Source organism: Trichomycterus rosablanca, chromosome 5 (genome assembly GCF_030014385.1).
Source record: "Trichomycterus rosablanca isolate fTriRos1 chromosome 5, fTriRos1.hap1, whole genome shotgun sequence".
Classification (NCBI taxonomy): domain Eukaryota; kingdom Metazoa; phylum Chordata; class Actinopteri; order Siluriformes; family Trichomycteridae; genus Trichomycterus; species Trichomycterus rosablanca.
The window spans coordinates 15,762,845-15,778,962 of record NC_085992.1 but is presented as its reverse complement, the minus strand read 5'-3'; the positions used below and the strand labels follow the sequence as shown (position 1 = coordinate 15,778,962).

The 16,118-nt window shown below is 40.4% G+C and overlaps 1 protein-coding gene across 1 annotated transcript in view; it reads right to left on the bottom strand.

Moving 5' to 3' along the window:
• The window catches only part of cdh23 (cadherin-related 23), a 399,105-nt gene that overhangs the window by 253,704 nt on the left and 129,283 nt on the right, over nt 1-16,118 (bottom strand). Inside the window, exon 8 of the mRNA XM_062994943.1 lies at nt 10,727-10,805. Within this exon, the coding sequence (XP_062851013.1) occupies nt 10,727-10,805 (79 nt within the window). The remainder of the gene's footprint in view (nt 1-10,726; nt 10,806-16,118) is intronic.

Below are 16,118 nucleotides of genomic sequence, written 5' to 3'. Positions count from 1 at the left end.
TCATATTTACAAGATCATTTTTACTTCATTCCTCACTCACTTACTGACTCACTCCAATGATTCATTTAAAGACGCCACACTTCCTATGCACATATATTCATTTATTCATATTTACTAGCTGATTCATCCTGGTCATGTTTATTTCTCACTCACTCACTCATTTACTAACTCTCTTCCCTCACTCACTCCAATGCTTAATTTAAAGCATTATTTAAAGACAACACACTTCCTATGCACATACATTCATGCATTTATTCATTTTCACCAGCTGATTCATCCTGGTCATGATCATACCATCCAGAAAGACTGGACACAGGGCATAATTGCTACATGAACAGTTACCAATCCATCACAGTGCATCATTCCCTCACTAACCCTTGCTCACTTACACCTGAGCAAAAAATTCCCCCACTATAATTTCTTTATGGAAACCCAGTGAGGATAAAACCCAGGACCACAGCACTCACTCCATATTTGTTGCTGCTCCTATCAGTGCCGCCAGACAGTTGGAGTCAGCGTTATAGCAGCCTTCCCTCCCTCAGACACAAACTGTCTCTGCAAAGTGCCCAGCCCGAGATGTGCCACCTCTGAGACTAAAACCCACGTCTCAATACAGTATTAAACATTTGTGCCACTCAAAAATTCTAAATTCTACCAGTTGGGAATTGGCAGGAATAATAATAATATTTTATGGCACTCTACCATTCACTTCTTCTATACATCCTTGATAGGAGCTCAGAGTCTCAAATCCTTCTCTCCTCCTAAAGAGCTGGATCATTTCACCAGGCTTAAACTTGAGCCTGTGAGGCCGACACAGCTCAGAGAAGGAGGGGGAGGTTGTATCTCTTGCTTAAAGGGTTCTCGCTCTCTCCTTCATCACATATTCACCAGACAAGTGCACCTCGAAGGTTCTTTTAAGAAGATGGACACATGGGTCACACACATCTGTCGTCTTCTCCCAACCACCTCCCCTACACACACACACAGCTGTGCCACAGTGCCAACAGGACCTGATTTCCTTACTTTTAAAATGAACCTATTCACATTTGGGTCATATAAGGCAATGTGTTATGTAGCTCTTTCCAAAAATATGGTTTTTGCAGCTACAACAGGCTCCACACTTTTTTTTCCTATTTTATTTTATGCATTTTCTCCTAATTTAGTGTAGTCAATTTGTCTTCCACTGCTGGGGGATCCCTGATTGCAGTCGAGGAGGGTATATTGCTGCTCACGCCTCCTCCGACCAGCGTACAGCCCTTAGCGGAAACCTTTTTCACCCATGCATTCTGCACAGGCGCCTCTCTATCTGCTAATCGGACCCCACCCACATAGTCCGGCCATCCCGCCCTAGCAGAAAAGTGTCTGCTCCTATTCAGCCTATAGCTCTTCAGCTGGGTTGCGGTCAGGCCGAAATACACTTGTCAACCCATGGCTTTGTGGACTTCGCTTTATGCACAGGAGCACAGTCATACTTGGGCAGAAAAGGACCGTCCCCAAACTATTTTCACAAATTTAGAGCCTTTTTTTTTCTTTTAATTTAATAATCTTTTTTTGTCCCAGTTAGCAACGATACCCATAAGGCTAAAACACCTAATATTTAGGTGTCCACATGCATAGTGTATAGGGTGTATAGAGCCCATGTGTCAAAGCTGCGGCCCAAATCCAGCCTGCTACAACATTTTACCCGCGAGAGCTTAAAAGACCTATGATTGTCTTAAAATACACTGTAAAATTGTACATAAACTGCATCTCCCACTAGGCATGCTGATTTTAGGACCCGCAAAGTTACCGCATCCCGCCACTAGATGGCAGTGTTTCCACATCAGTGTTTAACTGAGGTGGTTTTCCAACAAGTGATGTTGAGAAATATTTACAAATAATTCTAAAATGTACAAGAAGAGAAAATGAAGCAGAAGAAAGAGAATTTAATGAAAGATGGAAAAGTAAATACAAGTTTGTGCTTCAAGAAGAAAAACCGGTACGTCTCTTGTGTTATGAGGCCATGTCTGGGGTAAAGGAGTATGATTTAAATGTAGATATACATCATACATATACAGTATAAATTCGGCATTTTGACACCAAACAGAATTTAGCCTCTAAGAAAAACAACAAATTGTCCAAGACTTAAAAGGCAGACTGCAATCACAGCAGGATACGTTATAATAATGCAGATGTGGCTCTCTGTGAAAATGAGTTTGACACCCCTGGTATAGAGTATATACAGTATTTTATCAGAAATAAATAAATAAATAAAAAAGAATTTAAAAATAAGTAATAAAAGTTATTAAACATATTTAGCTTTCTCTTCAAGTGTAAAGTTTTCTTATTTAAAGTCAGAAAAAGGAGACAGTACATTATTATTGTTTTCAAAGCTTATCTCATTGATTTATATTATGGGCAATAGAGGGGAAAATGAGTTTCATCTTTATTCGAAATTGACTCTAGTGGCAGGTTTTTTTCAAAACGTTGCACGTTTTTTTCTTTCATTTATGTTTCATCATTGATTTATCCTGATTGAGGATTGCGGTGGGTCCGGTTATCCCAGAATCACTGAGCACAATGCCGTAGTAACCCTCCCAGACATATCGTGCCCACTCAGCCGATATACTTCCTTGGGATTTATACCTTGAATTCTAACAGTAGTGGGCTAGCATAATTTACTGCTGCACCATCCAAATACTATCCTTATCCAAATTTTTATACAACCCCAAATCAGAAAAAGTTGGGACAACATGGAATTAAGTATTAAAAGTATTAGAAAAACACAGTTTCTTACATTAACTTTGACTTTTATTTGATTGCAGACAGGATGAACCTGAGATATTTCATGTTTTATCTGCTCAACTTCATTTCATTTATCAATAAACATCCATTCCTGCAAATTTCACAAAAACAGTAAGAGTAGTCATGTAAAGTAATGTAAAACTTAAAAATTACAGTTAAGCCAAACCACGGCAAGCAGAAATTTAAGTTGTATATAGAAAAAGGGGCAGAAATTACCAACAATGTTGGAAATGAAAATATTCCACCACCCAAATAAGATCTGGTAAGTGCCCACCCCCCTCCCCCCTCAGGAGTTAAGGTATTACATTAGCAATCAGAATGGTGCTGGTGAAGCCACACTATTGGGCCCCTGAGCAGTTGCTAAAAGTATATTTGGTCAAGACTGTAAATCGCTTTGAATAAAAGTGTTTGCTTAATGTCGTAAATGTAGCGCCCAGGTGGCGCAGCGGGATATTCCACTAGCACACCAGCGCCAAGATTCTGAACTTCTTGGTTCGAAACTCAGTGTTGCAACCGGTTGGCTGGGCGCCATCTAGCGGGCATAACTGGCAGTGCCTGCAGCAGACACGGTTCTGCTAGGGCAGGGATGACCGGACTATGTGGGTGGGGTCTTCAAACGCTGTGTAAAGAAAGGGCAGAAAGAGCAGCACTTGGGCGGCGCTTGAGTCGGAGGAGGCGTGAGCAGCAATATACCCACCTCGACTGCAATCAGGGATCCCCCAGCAGTGAAAGACAATTTGACTACGCTAAATTAAGAGAAAAATGGGAGAAAAGCATAAATAAAATAGTGGAAAAAAAAGCTGTAAATCTGTGACAAGTTTACAGCAACAAATGAGTTCGTAATTGTATACCTACTAAGTTCTTCTGTATAGTAGGTATAGCTTATGCAATAATACATGAATGTATGTACCTAATAAATTGCATAGTGGGTGTAATTTAAAGTAAAATAAAAATGAAGCACTATGAAGCAACTTTGTATTATCAGTCCCGATCAAGCTTCGAAATGCCGACATGTTTATTTTCTGCACCCCAGCCTTCCCTAAACATAAAAAATAAATACATACTGTACAATCACATCAGCAGCTGGTATTTAAAAACCTGAATAATTTGGTAGTTCTTTTCTTGTGCTGAAAAAAGAAAGGATAATCTTTAAAGAAATTGTTTAAAACAATTATCCAAAAACAATGCCAGTGTGAGGCGTGAAATAAACGTGTGAGTGGTTTTAATTTAAAATGGTCGCTTTATACTGTGACACTGTGATGCTCCTCCTGATTGAGATTCAGCGCTAGGAGAATGTGATTACCAAGCTGATTATACACCAAGCATCTGATCAGCCGCAACGAATACCTCCTAACTGCAATGAGTGAGAGAAAAGTGAGAGGAAACTAAAGTGTCTGAGAGAAAGAGAGTGCCGGGGCACGGGATATGCTAATATCAAGTCTCTAGGCCATTAACACACGTTGCCCTGGCAATTAAAATTGCATTTATCTTAATTACTCAACTAATAATGCAAGTCCCTGAGGAGGTGCGTATCTGCAGAGGACGCCCGGGAACTCACATATAAAGTACAGCAAAACAACGTTACCTCAGACGGCATGCTAGAAATCATGATCGCACTCATGCAGCACAGAACCTAAAATAAAAACGTGCCATCATATCATTAAGACATCTGTTTGTGCCTTTGATTCCCAGACAAAATATTCTGTCCTTTTTTTCTATGATTAAAGAAGCATATTGGGTGCAGTAAGGTAGCCTCGTTCTAACATGAGGTAGTGTAAGGTCAGTCCAGCTTGGAGCGATTGCCAGCATGATGGAAATGATAGAAGTCACAGCCATGTCAGCTGTAGCAGTTATAAAGTGAAAGTTCACTTATTTCTGTATTTTCTTTTTCTTTGAGTGAGTAAGATATCTGCTGGGTCAAAAAATTAATTACATGTGCAATACCTCGGAGTCAATCCGCCAAATTGGTACCATTTCCGTATATATTCCGTATATATATCGGTCAGCCATAACATTAACCACCTCCTTGTTTTTACACTCACTGTCCATTTTATCAGCTCCACTTACCATATAGAAGCACTTTGTAGTTCTTCAATTACTGACTATAGTAATTATTTGGGTGGTGGATCATTCTCAGCACTGCAGTGACACTGTGTTGTGCTGGTATGAGTGGATCAGACACGGCAGCGCTGCTGGAGTTTTTAAATAATGTGTCCATTCACTGTCCACTCTATTAGACACTCCTACCTAGTTGGTCCACCTTGTAGATGTAAAGTCAGATCGCCCCTCTATTGCTGCTGTTTGAGTTGGTCATCTTCTAGACCTTCATCAGTGGTCACAGGACGCTGCCCACGGGGCTGGATATTTTTGATTGGTGGACTATTCTCAGTCCAGCAGTGACAGTGAGGTGTTTAAATACTCCATCAGCGCTGCTGTGTCTGATCCATCATACCAGCACAACACACACTAACACACCACCACCATGTCAGTGTCACTGCAGTGCTGAGAATCATCCATCACCCAAATAATACCTGCTCTGTAGTGGTCCTGTGGGTGCCCTGACTATTAAAGAACAGCATGAAAGGGGGCTAACAAAGTATGTAAAGAAACAGATGGACTACAGTCAGTAATTGTAGAACTACACAGTGCCAAAGTGCTTCTATATGGTAAGTGGAGCTGATAAAATGGACAGTAAGTGTAAAAACAAGGAGGTGGTTTTAATGTTATGGCTGATCGGAGTATATACCGTATGCATTTCTGGCTTGATCTATAAGAACTGTCCATTTTTTTCTGGCTGTGGGTGGGAATGTAGCAAAGAAGCTTTTCTGTGAGACGGATGGAAAGAAAACAGGGATCAAGGGATAGAAATAAAGGAAGGATTTAGAGCATTTAGATTTGGAGGGCTACAAAGACATAAAGGAACCAAGAACCCGAGAGAGAAAATGAGCATCTATAAATAACCACTGGTTGTTTGTCATACTAAAATATTTGTTGTGTGGAATCTCAAATAGTCAAATTTAAATGCAAGAAATTCTCTGTCAGCCTTATGCAAACGACTGATTCGCTGGTCCTTGTAAATCACAGCAGTTGATAACAGGTCAGACACCCAACATTTGCAATTTGTAAATTGTTATTAACTGTTATTAATTAATAGCAATCTGGCAGGCTGCGTTCTGCCTAAAGGTCACCTGTCTAATAGCCACTCACTCACTTTCTAAGCCACTTATCCTTATCCTAATCAGGGTCGCAGGGGTGCTGGAGCCTATCTCAACTCTCAATGGGTGCTAGGCACACAGAAAGAGCCTAGACAGAGTGCCACTCCATCGGAGGGCAGACACACACACACACACACACACACACACACACACATCTAAGAGCAATTTAAGTATCTCCAATTAACCTTATTGGACTGTGAGAGGAAACCAGAGCTCCCAGAGAAGACCCAGGACCCAGGAAGAACTGAGAAAACTCAGAATACAGAGAGAACAGGGAAAACCCAAGACCCGGGGAGAACAGCGAAGACCTGGGACCCGGGGAACACAGCGAAAACCCAGGACCCAGGGAGAAGAGAGAAGACCCTGGACCCGGGGAGAGCAGAGAAAATCAAGGACCAGGGGAGAACAGAAAAAACTTAGGACCTGGGGAGAGCAGAGAAGACCCAGGACACAGGGAGAAAAGAGAAGACCCTGGACCCGGGAAGAGCCGAGAGAATTCAGGACCCGGGGAGAACAGAGAAAACCCAGGACCCAGGGAGAGCAGTGAAGACCCAGGACCCGGGAAGAACAGAGAAGACCCAGTACCCTCCACACAGAAAGAACAGAGACAACCCAGAACTCATGTAGAACAGAGAAGGCCCAGTACCCTCAACACAGAAAGGACAGAGAGGATCCAGGACCCGGGTAGAACAAAGAAGGCCCAGTACCCTCCACACAGAAAGGACAGAGAGGATCCAGGACCCATGTAGAACAGAGAAGACCCAGTACCCTCCACACAGAAAGAACAGAGACAACCCAGGACCCGTGTAGAACAGAGAAGACCCAGTACCCTCCACACAGAAAGAACAGAGAGGATCCGGGACCCATGTAGAACAGAGAAGACCCAGTACCCTCCACACAGAAAGAACAGAGAGGATCCAGGACCCATGTAGAACAGAGAAGGCCCAGTACCCTCAACACAGAAAGGACAGAGACAACCCAGGACCCATGTAGAACAGAGAAGGCCCAGTACCCTCCACACAGAAAGGACAGAGAGGATCCAGGGCCCAGGGAGAACAGAGAAGGTCCAGAATCTGGGAAGAACAGAGAGGACCCAGGACTTGGGTAGGACAGAGAAGACCCAGGACCCTTAACACAGAAGGGAACCGGATAATTCCACCTGGGAATTGAACCCAGGACCTTCTTGCTGTGAGGTGACAGTGCTACCCACTGAGCCACCATGCCGCCCCCAGTCTAATAGTCATGGATGTACAGTATATACACACACTGAGTTCTCCTTTTGCCATATACTTAAAAGAGTATGCTCCAAAGTGCCGTCAGACCTACCCACATATATATTTTTGTGTGATCAGAATAAGTGGGCATGCAGAGTTGCACCCCATCCTTGGAAATTGAAAATTGGCAAGCACAGTGCACATCAAATTTTTCTTCCTGACGGTCAGACTGAAAAATAAGCATCAGATGAACGAAATGAAAGATGAAGTGTACAAAAATGGCACAAGCTGATTGATATAAGTAACGACTGTAACAATGTGGCCATTTATTCTCTGAGTTGCCAGGTTATTTGGGTGCACCAAATGGGCCAAAAGTATGTGGACACACCTGTTTCAGCCAACAGATATATAAATTCACTTTAGAAAAGAAAATACATGCCTCTAAATTTGAGACAACAGTTTGGAAAAGGCCTGTTCCAGTATTAGCATGATATTCGTGATATCCCTTGCATACTAAGTAACGCTCATAAAAAAATGCATTGGCAAGTTTGGGGTGGGGGCAGCACAGTGGCCCGGTGGGTAGCACTGTCACCTCACAGCAAGTAGGTCTTGGGTTCGATCCCCAGGTGGGGCGGTCCGGGTCCTTTCTCTGTGGAGTTTGCCTGTTCTCCCCGTGTCTGCATGGGCTTCCTCTGGGAGCTCCGGTTTCCTCCCACAGTCCAAAAACATGCAATCAGGTTACCTGGAGATACTAAATTGCCCTATAGGTGAATGGATGTGTGTATGTGTGTCTGCCCTGCGATGGACTGGCGCCCCGTTCAGGGTGTTAATGTGTGTCTTACGCCCATTGAAAAGCTGGGATAGATCACGATCACTCATCTATTGCTGCTGTTTGAGTTGGTCATCTTAGTTGTGACCCTCGTCAGTGGTCACAGGACGCTGCCCACAGGGCGCTGTTGGCTGGATATATTTGGTTGATGGACTATTCTCAGTCCAGCAGTGACAGTGAGGTGTTTAAAAACTCCAGCATAACTGCTGTGTCTTACCCACTAATACCAGCACAACACACACTAACACACCACCACCATGTCAGTATCACTGCAGTGCTTAGAATGATCCACCATCTAAATAATACCTACTCTGTAGTGATCCTGGGAGAGTCCTGACTATTGAAGAACAGCATGAAAGGGGGCTAACAAAGCATGCAGAGAAATAGATGGACTACAGTCAGTAATTGTAGAACTATAAAGTGCTTCTATATGGTAAGTGAAGCTGTTAAAATGGACAATGTGTGTAGAAACAAGGAGGTGGTTTTAATGTTATGGCTGATCGGTGTATATGTGCTTTATATGCAGTCATATTGCATATTTGTCTGTTTATCAGCCCTCTGTACTCTGTCATCATTAAAAAGAGATCACCCCCAGTACTTGGTTGTATATGTCTATTATTAAAAGGTTTTATGTTAAAAAAAAAACAGTAAATAAAAAAATAACTATAAAAATAGGACGGATGGGTTCTGTTGACGACTAAGCAACCACAACTAATCATGTTCAATAATCATCAGGATAACGAGGCATTGTCTTTATTACACAAAACAACAGTACTGTTTTGAAATGTAGCGTTTTTAGCTTGGGTTTAAAATAGGTTAATGGAATTTGGGTTCAAGCCAAATGATTGCTGAATAATCCATAATCAACACAATCAAAAGCCTTTTGAAATGATAATGGAGTTCTGTTGGCTAGATCTATTATCAAGGGGTGTAAACAGAGGATAAAAACAAATTAGCCTCAGCAAAAGCAGGCATTCAGTAAGCCTTGTCGGAAAGAGTAAAACGTGGCTGCATTAGTGCTGTAGGTAAAAGTTGCTATTAGGAGAAAAACATCACATAGACCCTGGGAGAACAGAAAAGACCCAGAACCCAGGGAGAACAGAGAAAACCCAGTACCCAGGGAGAACAAAAGAACCCAGGACCCAGGGAAAACAGACACAACCCAGGAATCTGGGAGAACAGACAAGACCCAGGACCCTGGGAGAACAGAGAAGCCCCAGGACCCAGGGGGAAAAGAGAAAACCCAGTACCCAGGGAGAACAAAAGAACCCAGGACCCAGGGAAAACAGACAAGACCCAGGAATCTGGGAGAACAGACAAGACCCAGGACCTGGGGAGAACAGAAAAACCCAGAACCCAGGGAGAACAGAGAAAACCCAGTACCCAGGGAGAACAAAAGAACCCAGGACCCAGGGAAAACAGACAAGACCCAGGACCCTGGGAGAACAGACAAGACCCAGGATCTGGGGAGAACAGAGAAGACCCAGGACCCAGGGGGAAAAGAGAATGCCTGGGACCCTGGGAGAACATAGAAGACCCAGGACCCTGGGAGCACAGACAAGACCCAGGACCTGGGGAGAACAGAGAAGACCCAGGACCCAGGGGGAAAAGAGAATGCCTGGGACCCTGGGAGAACATAGAAGACCCAGGACCCTGGGAGCACAGACAAGACCCAGGACCCTGGGAGAACAGAACAGACCCTGGACCCTGGGAGAACAGACAAGACCCAGGTCCCGGGCAGAAGAGACAAGACCCAGGACTCTGGGAGAACAGACAAGACCCAGGACCCAGAGAGAACAGACAAGACCCAGGGAGAACAGAGAAGACCCAGGACCCAAGGAGAACAAAGAAAAGAAAAAAAAACACCGCACAGACATAATTGAGAAAGCTTCTGACAAGCTAACGTTAACGTTCATTAATAAACGCACGTAATTAACGTTGTGCACATCATACATGCGATGCGATTCTGCTGATTGAAATATTTACTTTAAAAGGATAATACAGTCCGATCCCATCTGAGCCGATTCTATCAGCACATACATTCGTGGTTGAAAAATGAATTGCTTTAGTTTTAGAAGTAAAAAAATCTCGCAATGTCACGCCCCCCGGTCAGGCACTCGCGCCCCACAGGTTAACACAGGTTAAATCCCTGCGTTAACGCAGCAACGTGCACTAGGCACAAGGTATCGGATGTTTAGTATCGGAGCCTCGTTTGCGAGTACGAGTACGAGTTAATGAGCGCGGTATCGGGCTAATACCCGATACTAGTATCGGTACTCATGCATCTCTAATTATTACCATACATGAATTATACAGGGTAAGTGATAGCTTAGCAGTTAATGTACTGGAATAGTAATTAAAAAAGGTTTAAATCCTACCACCACCTAGCTGCCACTGTTAGGCCCCTCAGGAAGGCCCTTAACCCTTATTTGTGTGCATCGTTTCTGATCACACGCTTTGGATAAAGGCATCTGCTAAAAGCCATAAATGCAAATAAAGTAAATATAAACTTTGACCTGGCAACTTATGTACCTCACCCTGACAGTACATGTACTCTGACCTGGTAGTGCATTGACTACAACAAGAGAATGTGTGCTTACGTATAGTATTGACTACACTCTGCTAGCATATAGACTATAACCTGACATTGTATGGATTGTATCTGGTCCACAATAATGATTAACCTGATATGATGGTGTATCCGATGCCACGAGGTTGACCCCGGTCCTGATCAATCGCTGTAATCCTACGGACTTCGAATCCCTGTCGACACAAAACAAGCAATGATCAGTGCACTTATAGACAAAAGATCATATCAACATTTCTTAAAAATGTTATAAAAAAAGATGTCTGCCCTGTGATTTGTCCAGGGTGTTTTATAGCCATTCGTCCAATTAATCTTACCCATAATGACCCTGGCCAGAATAAAGCGATGGTAAAACAAACAATGAATGAATGATAATAATAATAATAATAATAATAATAATAATAATAATAATAATAATAATAGCAATTATAGAAATGTTTAAAATGCAATTAATAATGATAACAGTGTTTATAATAACAATAATAATAACAACAACAACAACAATAATAATAATATTCATGCTAATAATAATAATAATAAAAATAATAGTAATGATAATAATAATAATGTTTATAATGAAAACTAATTATAGAAATGTTAAAAATGCAAAAAATAATAACTGTTTATAATAATAACAATAATAATAATCATGCTAATAATAATTTAAAATGCAATTAATAATGATAACAGTGTTTATAATAACAATAATAATAATAGCAATTATAGAAATTTTTAAGATGCAATTAATAATGATAACAGTGTTTATAATAACACTAATAATAACAACAACAACAACAACAATAATAATATTCATGCTAATAATAATAATAATAATAGTAATGATAATAATAATAATGTTTATAATGAAAACTAATTATAGAAATGTTAAAAATGCAAAAAATAATAACCGTTTATAATAATAACAATAATAATAATCATGCTAATAATAATTTAAAATGCAATTAAAAATGATAACAGTGTTTATAATAACAATAATAATAATAATAGCAATTATAGAAATTTTTAAAATGCAATTAATAATGATAAGTGTTTATAATAACAATAATAATAATTATGTGACAGTGACAGCCTCTGTGCTCCGGATGTGCCACGCCCCTTTTCGATTGGTTCTCCTGGACTAATTGTCTCCAGCTGCTCCTTATAGAAGGAGGCAGCTTTTGTGGAGACTTTGGGAACTATTGGACTTTTGTTTGACTTCAGATTGACTTCATTTTGGTTTGTGTTCTTTGGTTGGCTGGGCTATGGATTTAGTTTCTAGGTCTTGTTAAGTCATGCTAAGTCATGTTTCTGGGTTTGTTAAGCCATGTTTCTAGGTCTTGTTAAGTCATGCTAAGTCATGTTTCTAGGTTTTGTTAAGCCATGTTTCTAGGTCTTGTTAAGTCATGCTAAGTCATGTTTCTAGGTTTTGTTAAGCCATGTTTCTAGGTCTTGTTAAGTCATGCTAAGTCATGTTTCTAGGACTTGTTAAGTCATGTTTCTAGGTTATGTTTATTAGCTTTTTGTTTATAAATAAATCTAGTTTTTTGATAATTCATCTCTGCGTGTGTGTCCACCCCTTTGTCTCGGTCCATAGCCCTCGCGTGACAACAACAACAACAACAATAATAATAATAATATTCATAATAATAATAAAAATAATAGTAATAATAATAATGTTTATAATGAAAACTATTTATAGAAATGTTAAAAATGCAAAAAAAAATAACTATTTATAATAATAACAATAATAATAATCATGCTAATAATAATAACTATAATAATAATATTTGTTATTATCATAAAATATTAATAATAATAAAAATAATAGTAATAGTAATGATAATAATAACAATAACTAATAATAATATTTGTATTAAATAAATACAGTAATTATAGAAATGTTAAAAATGCAAAAAATAACAATAACAGTGTTTATAATAATAATAATAATAATAATGTTTATAATAATAAAAACAGTAATTATAGAAATGTAAAAATGCATTAAAAACTGTTTATAATAATAATAATAACTATAATAATATTTGTAATAATAATAACAGTGATTATAGAATTGTTAAAAATGCTAAAAATAACAGTGTTTATAATAATAATAATAATAATAATACAAACCCATTTTTATTAAAATTGGGACATTTTGTAAAACACAATTAAAAGAAGACTGTGTGATATATTTTTTTTTTATTGGTTCTTTATTTAATTGATAAAGATTTCCAGTGTTTTCACTCATTATTATATTTTGTAAATATTTAGAATTTGATGCCTGCAACACATTTTAAAAAGTTGGGAAAGAAGCAAATGTTCTATGTTCTATCACTTTTCCTATTACCGATACTTTTTAATAGTTTAATTAATTGTTGAAGTTTTGCAAGTGGAATTTTTCTTCATTCCAGTCAAGCTCTGACATCTAAAGGCTTTGTTCTCTAAAGCCACAGTGATGTAAAGCTTGTTTGACTGTAGACTGTGATACCTATGTTGCAAAAATCATTAATGCCATAAAAAACGTGTCTCAGAAGTGTACATAACTGTTTGATCTTAGATGTTGATGGAGAAAAAAGTGTTTTGGAGGGCTTGGTAGAAAGCACTAATACATACTACACTACTCAGCTACCCGTGACTAGGTCAACACCCAGTCTATTTAACCTACATTACATTCAAAAGAAAGAAAAATAAAAGATATATGGACTTAGACATATCTACTTTGCAAACAGTGGTAGCCTAGTGGGTAGAGCTTTGGCCTATCAATCAAAGATGTCACTGTTGGGCCCTTGAGCAAGGCCCTTAACCCTCTCGGCTCCAGGGGCGCCGTACAATGGCTGACCCTGCACTCTGACCCCAGCTTCCAAAACAAGCCGGGATATGCAAAGAAATAATTTCGTTGTACTGTACTCACAGGGTGAGTCAAAAGTCTCAGGACACTCTTTCATTTCAGAAACGAAAGGGAAAATGACAGCTTGGCCACCGTGGTCCTGTGGAATGGCCGCCCAGATCACCCGACCTCACACCACCCGACTTTTATCTCTGGGGTCATCTCAAACAAATTGTGTATACTGAGAAAATCCGCAACAAACACTACCTTCAGCACCGCATCGTGGAGACTTGTGACAGCATTTCTCCAGAGATTCTCATGCGGGTTCATAACGATTGGATCCAGCGCCTTCAGCTCTGTGTTCAGCACCAGGGACAACACATCGAACATGTCAAATAGCTGTACATCACAGGGAACATTCCCGGTTGTTGTTGCAAATGTCTGTGTTGATAACTTTTGAACCACAAGAGATATTGCAAATCTAATTCTGGTCTACTTTGATATGCTACTTGACCACCTTTTCATTGGAAAAACTTGCCCTTGATCCAATATGGCGGCTTTCAAGATGGCGGCCATGTTCCGGACATAGCCTAAAAGATAGGCCCCCTCACCCATTACTTGCTGGGGTATTCAGATATGTAATTTTCCCTTTCGTTTCTGAAATAAAAGAGTGTCCTGAGACTTTTTACTCACCCTGTATATGACAAATAAGAGCATTTGAGAATATACTGCACGCATAATGCAATTCCCTTAATATCTAATGTATTTACTTTTTCCTATAACAAAGCAGTTATGGCAACCATGCAGCCTATTATTTTATTTAAAGATGTTTTTCTTGGATGCTGAAATATAATAACAAAAGTAATTCTTAAAACACCCTCAACAGGTTATTAAGAATTATTACAGACAATGCAGCATAATGCACTGGGTGTTCAATTCCGGTCCCTTATGGATTCCACTAACAATAGCCGACCTGCCAAGATGACAAATACAAGCGCACTCGCACCTACAAATTCTCTTATATTAGTCTATTTGTTATATGTTTGTCCACTGACCCGTGTATTACAGTAAATTAAATACGGATTAAATGATTGGTTAAGCAAAAAAACACACACACACACACACACACACTGTGTACAAATGTTTCCTACCCATTTATTATTATATGTTTATTATACAGTATCAACCAAATATTAACTGCACTGCTTTGGCAATGTATAGGTTTCTTGTCCCTTTCCTTTAAATTAAACTGAACTGAACTGAAGTGAGAGAGAGAAAAAGCAAGAGAGAGAGAGAGAGAGAGAGAGAGATTAGGGAAGGCAAATCACACTGAAATGATTTGAGCCATTCTCCTGCTGTTCACAGATTCAATGCTCAGTCAGCCAAATACTCATCTTCAGCAATCTCTTACTCTGTCTCTCTCTCTCTCTCTCTCTCTCGCTCGCTTGCTCTTTTTTACTCTATCGCTTTCTTTTTCACTCTTACTCTCTGGACGAAAGATGACAGCCAAATTAGGTTTGATTTTAAAAGGCTTTAAACGTCAACCGTTGCCAACCAGCACAAAACATCAGTGATGGCCCATCTCTATTCTGTGTGTGTACACTTTCTGTCACTGTGTTTGTGTGTGTGTGTGTGTGTGTGTGTGCACAGAATGGGGAGACCTGGTCTCACCCAGTTACCAGATGAGCTCCATAAAATGCCAAAGCATGAAAACACAACTTAGACAAGGTTTAAAATTACAATGGGCGGGACATGATAAACCAAAACATAGAATTTATTTTATATATTTTAAAGACAGGCAGCACTGTGGCTCGCTGGGTTCGATTCCCAGGTGGAGTGCTCCGGGTCCTTTCTGTGTGGAGTTTGCATGTTCTCCCTGTGTCTGTGTGTGTTTCATCTAGGAGCTCCAGTTTCCTTCCACAGTCCAAAGACATGCAAGTGAGGTAAACTGAAGATACAAAATTGTTAATTGATGTTAAAACATGATGTTAAGGCACCCAGATGATGCCGCGGGATATTCCGCTAGCACACCAGTGTCGAGATTCTAAACTCCTTGATTTGAAACTCCCCGTTGCCACCGGTCGGCTGGGCGCCATCTAGCGGGCATAATTGGCAGTGCCTGCAGCAGGTTCTGCTAGGGCGGGATAACCGGGCTATGTGGATGGGGTCTTCAAATCGCTGTGTGATTGGCAGATAGAGGCGTCTGTGCAGAGTGCAAGGGTTCCGCTAAGGGCAGCAATATAGGCACTTCTACTGCAATCAGTGATCCCCCAGCAGTAGAAGACAAATTGACTACACTAAAATTGTGAGAAAATGCATAGAATAAATAAAATAGAAAAAAAAAAACATGGTGTTAAAATAAATATTTATAGCCGCTCAGGTGGCGCAGCGGTAAAAAGAAGGGCTGCAACCAGGGCTGGATTCTGAGAAGTGTGGTATCGAATCCAGCCTTGCTTTACCGGTTCGAAGCTGAGTGGCTATATGAGCAACGATTGGCCGGTTGCTCATGTGGGGGGTGGGACAACGAACCGGATGTGGGTCTCTCTCTGTCAGAATGCGATTGCGTTCTCTGCCGGCTGATTGGAGGCACTTACACAGAGATGGGAGAGGGTGCCCTTAGGGTGTGTCTCTCCGCATGCAACGCTAGGTGGCACCAAACTCG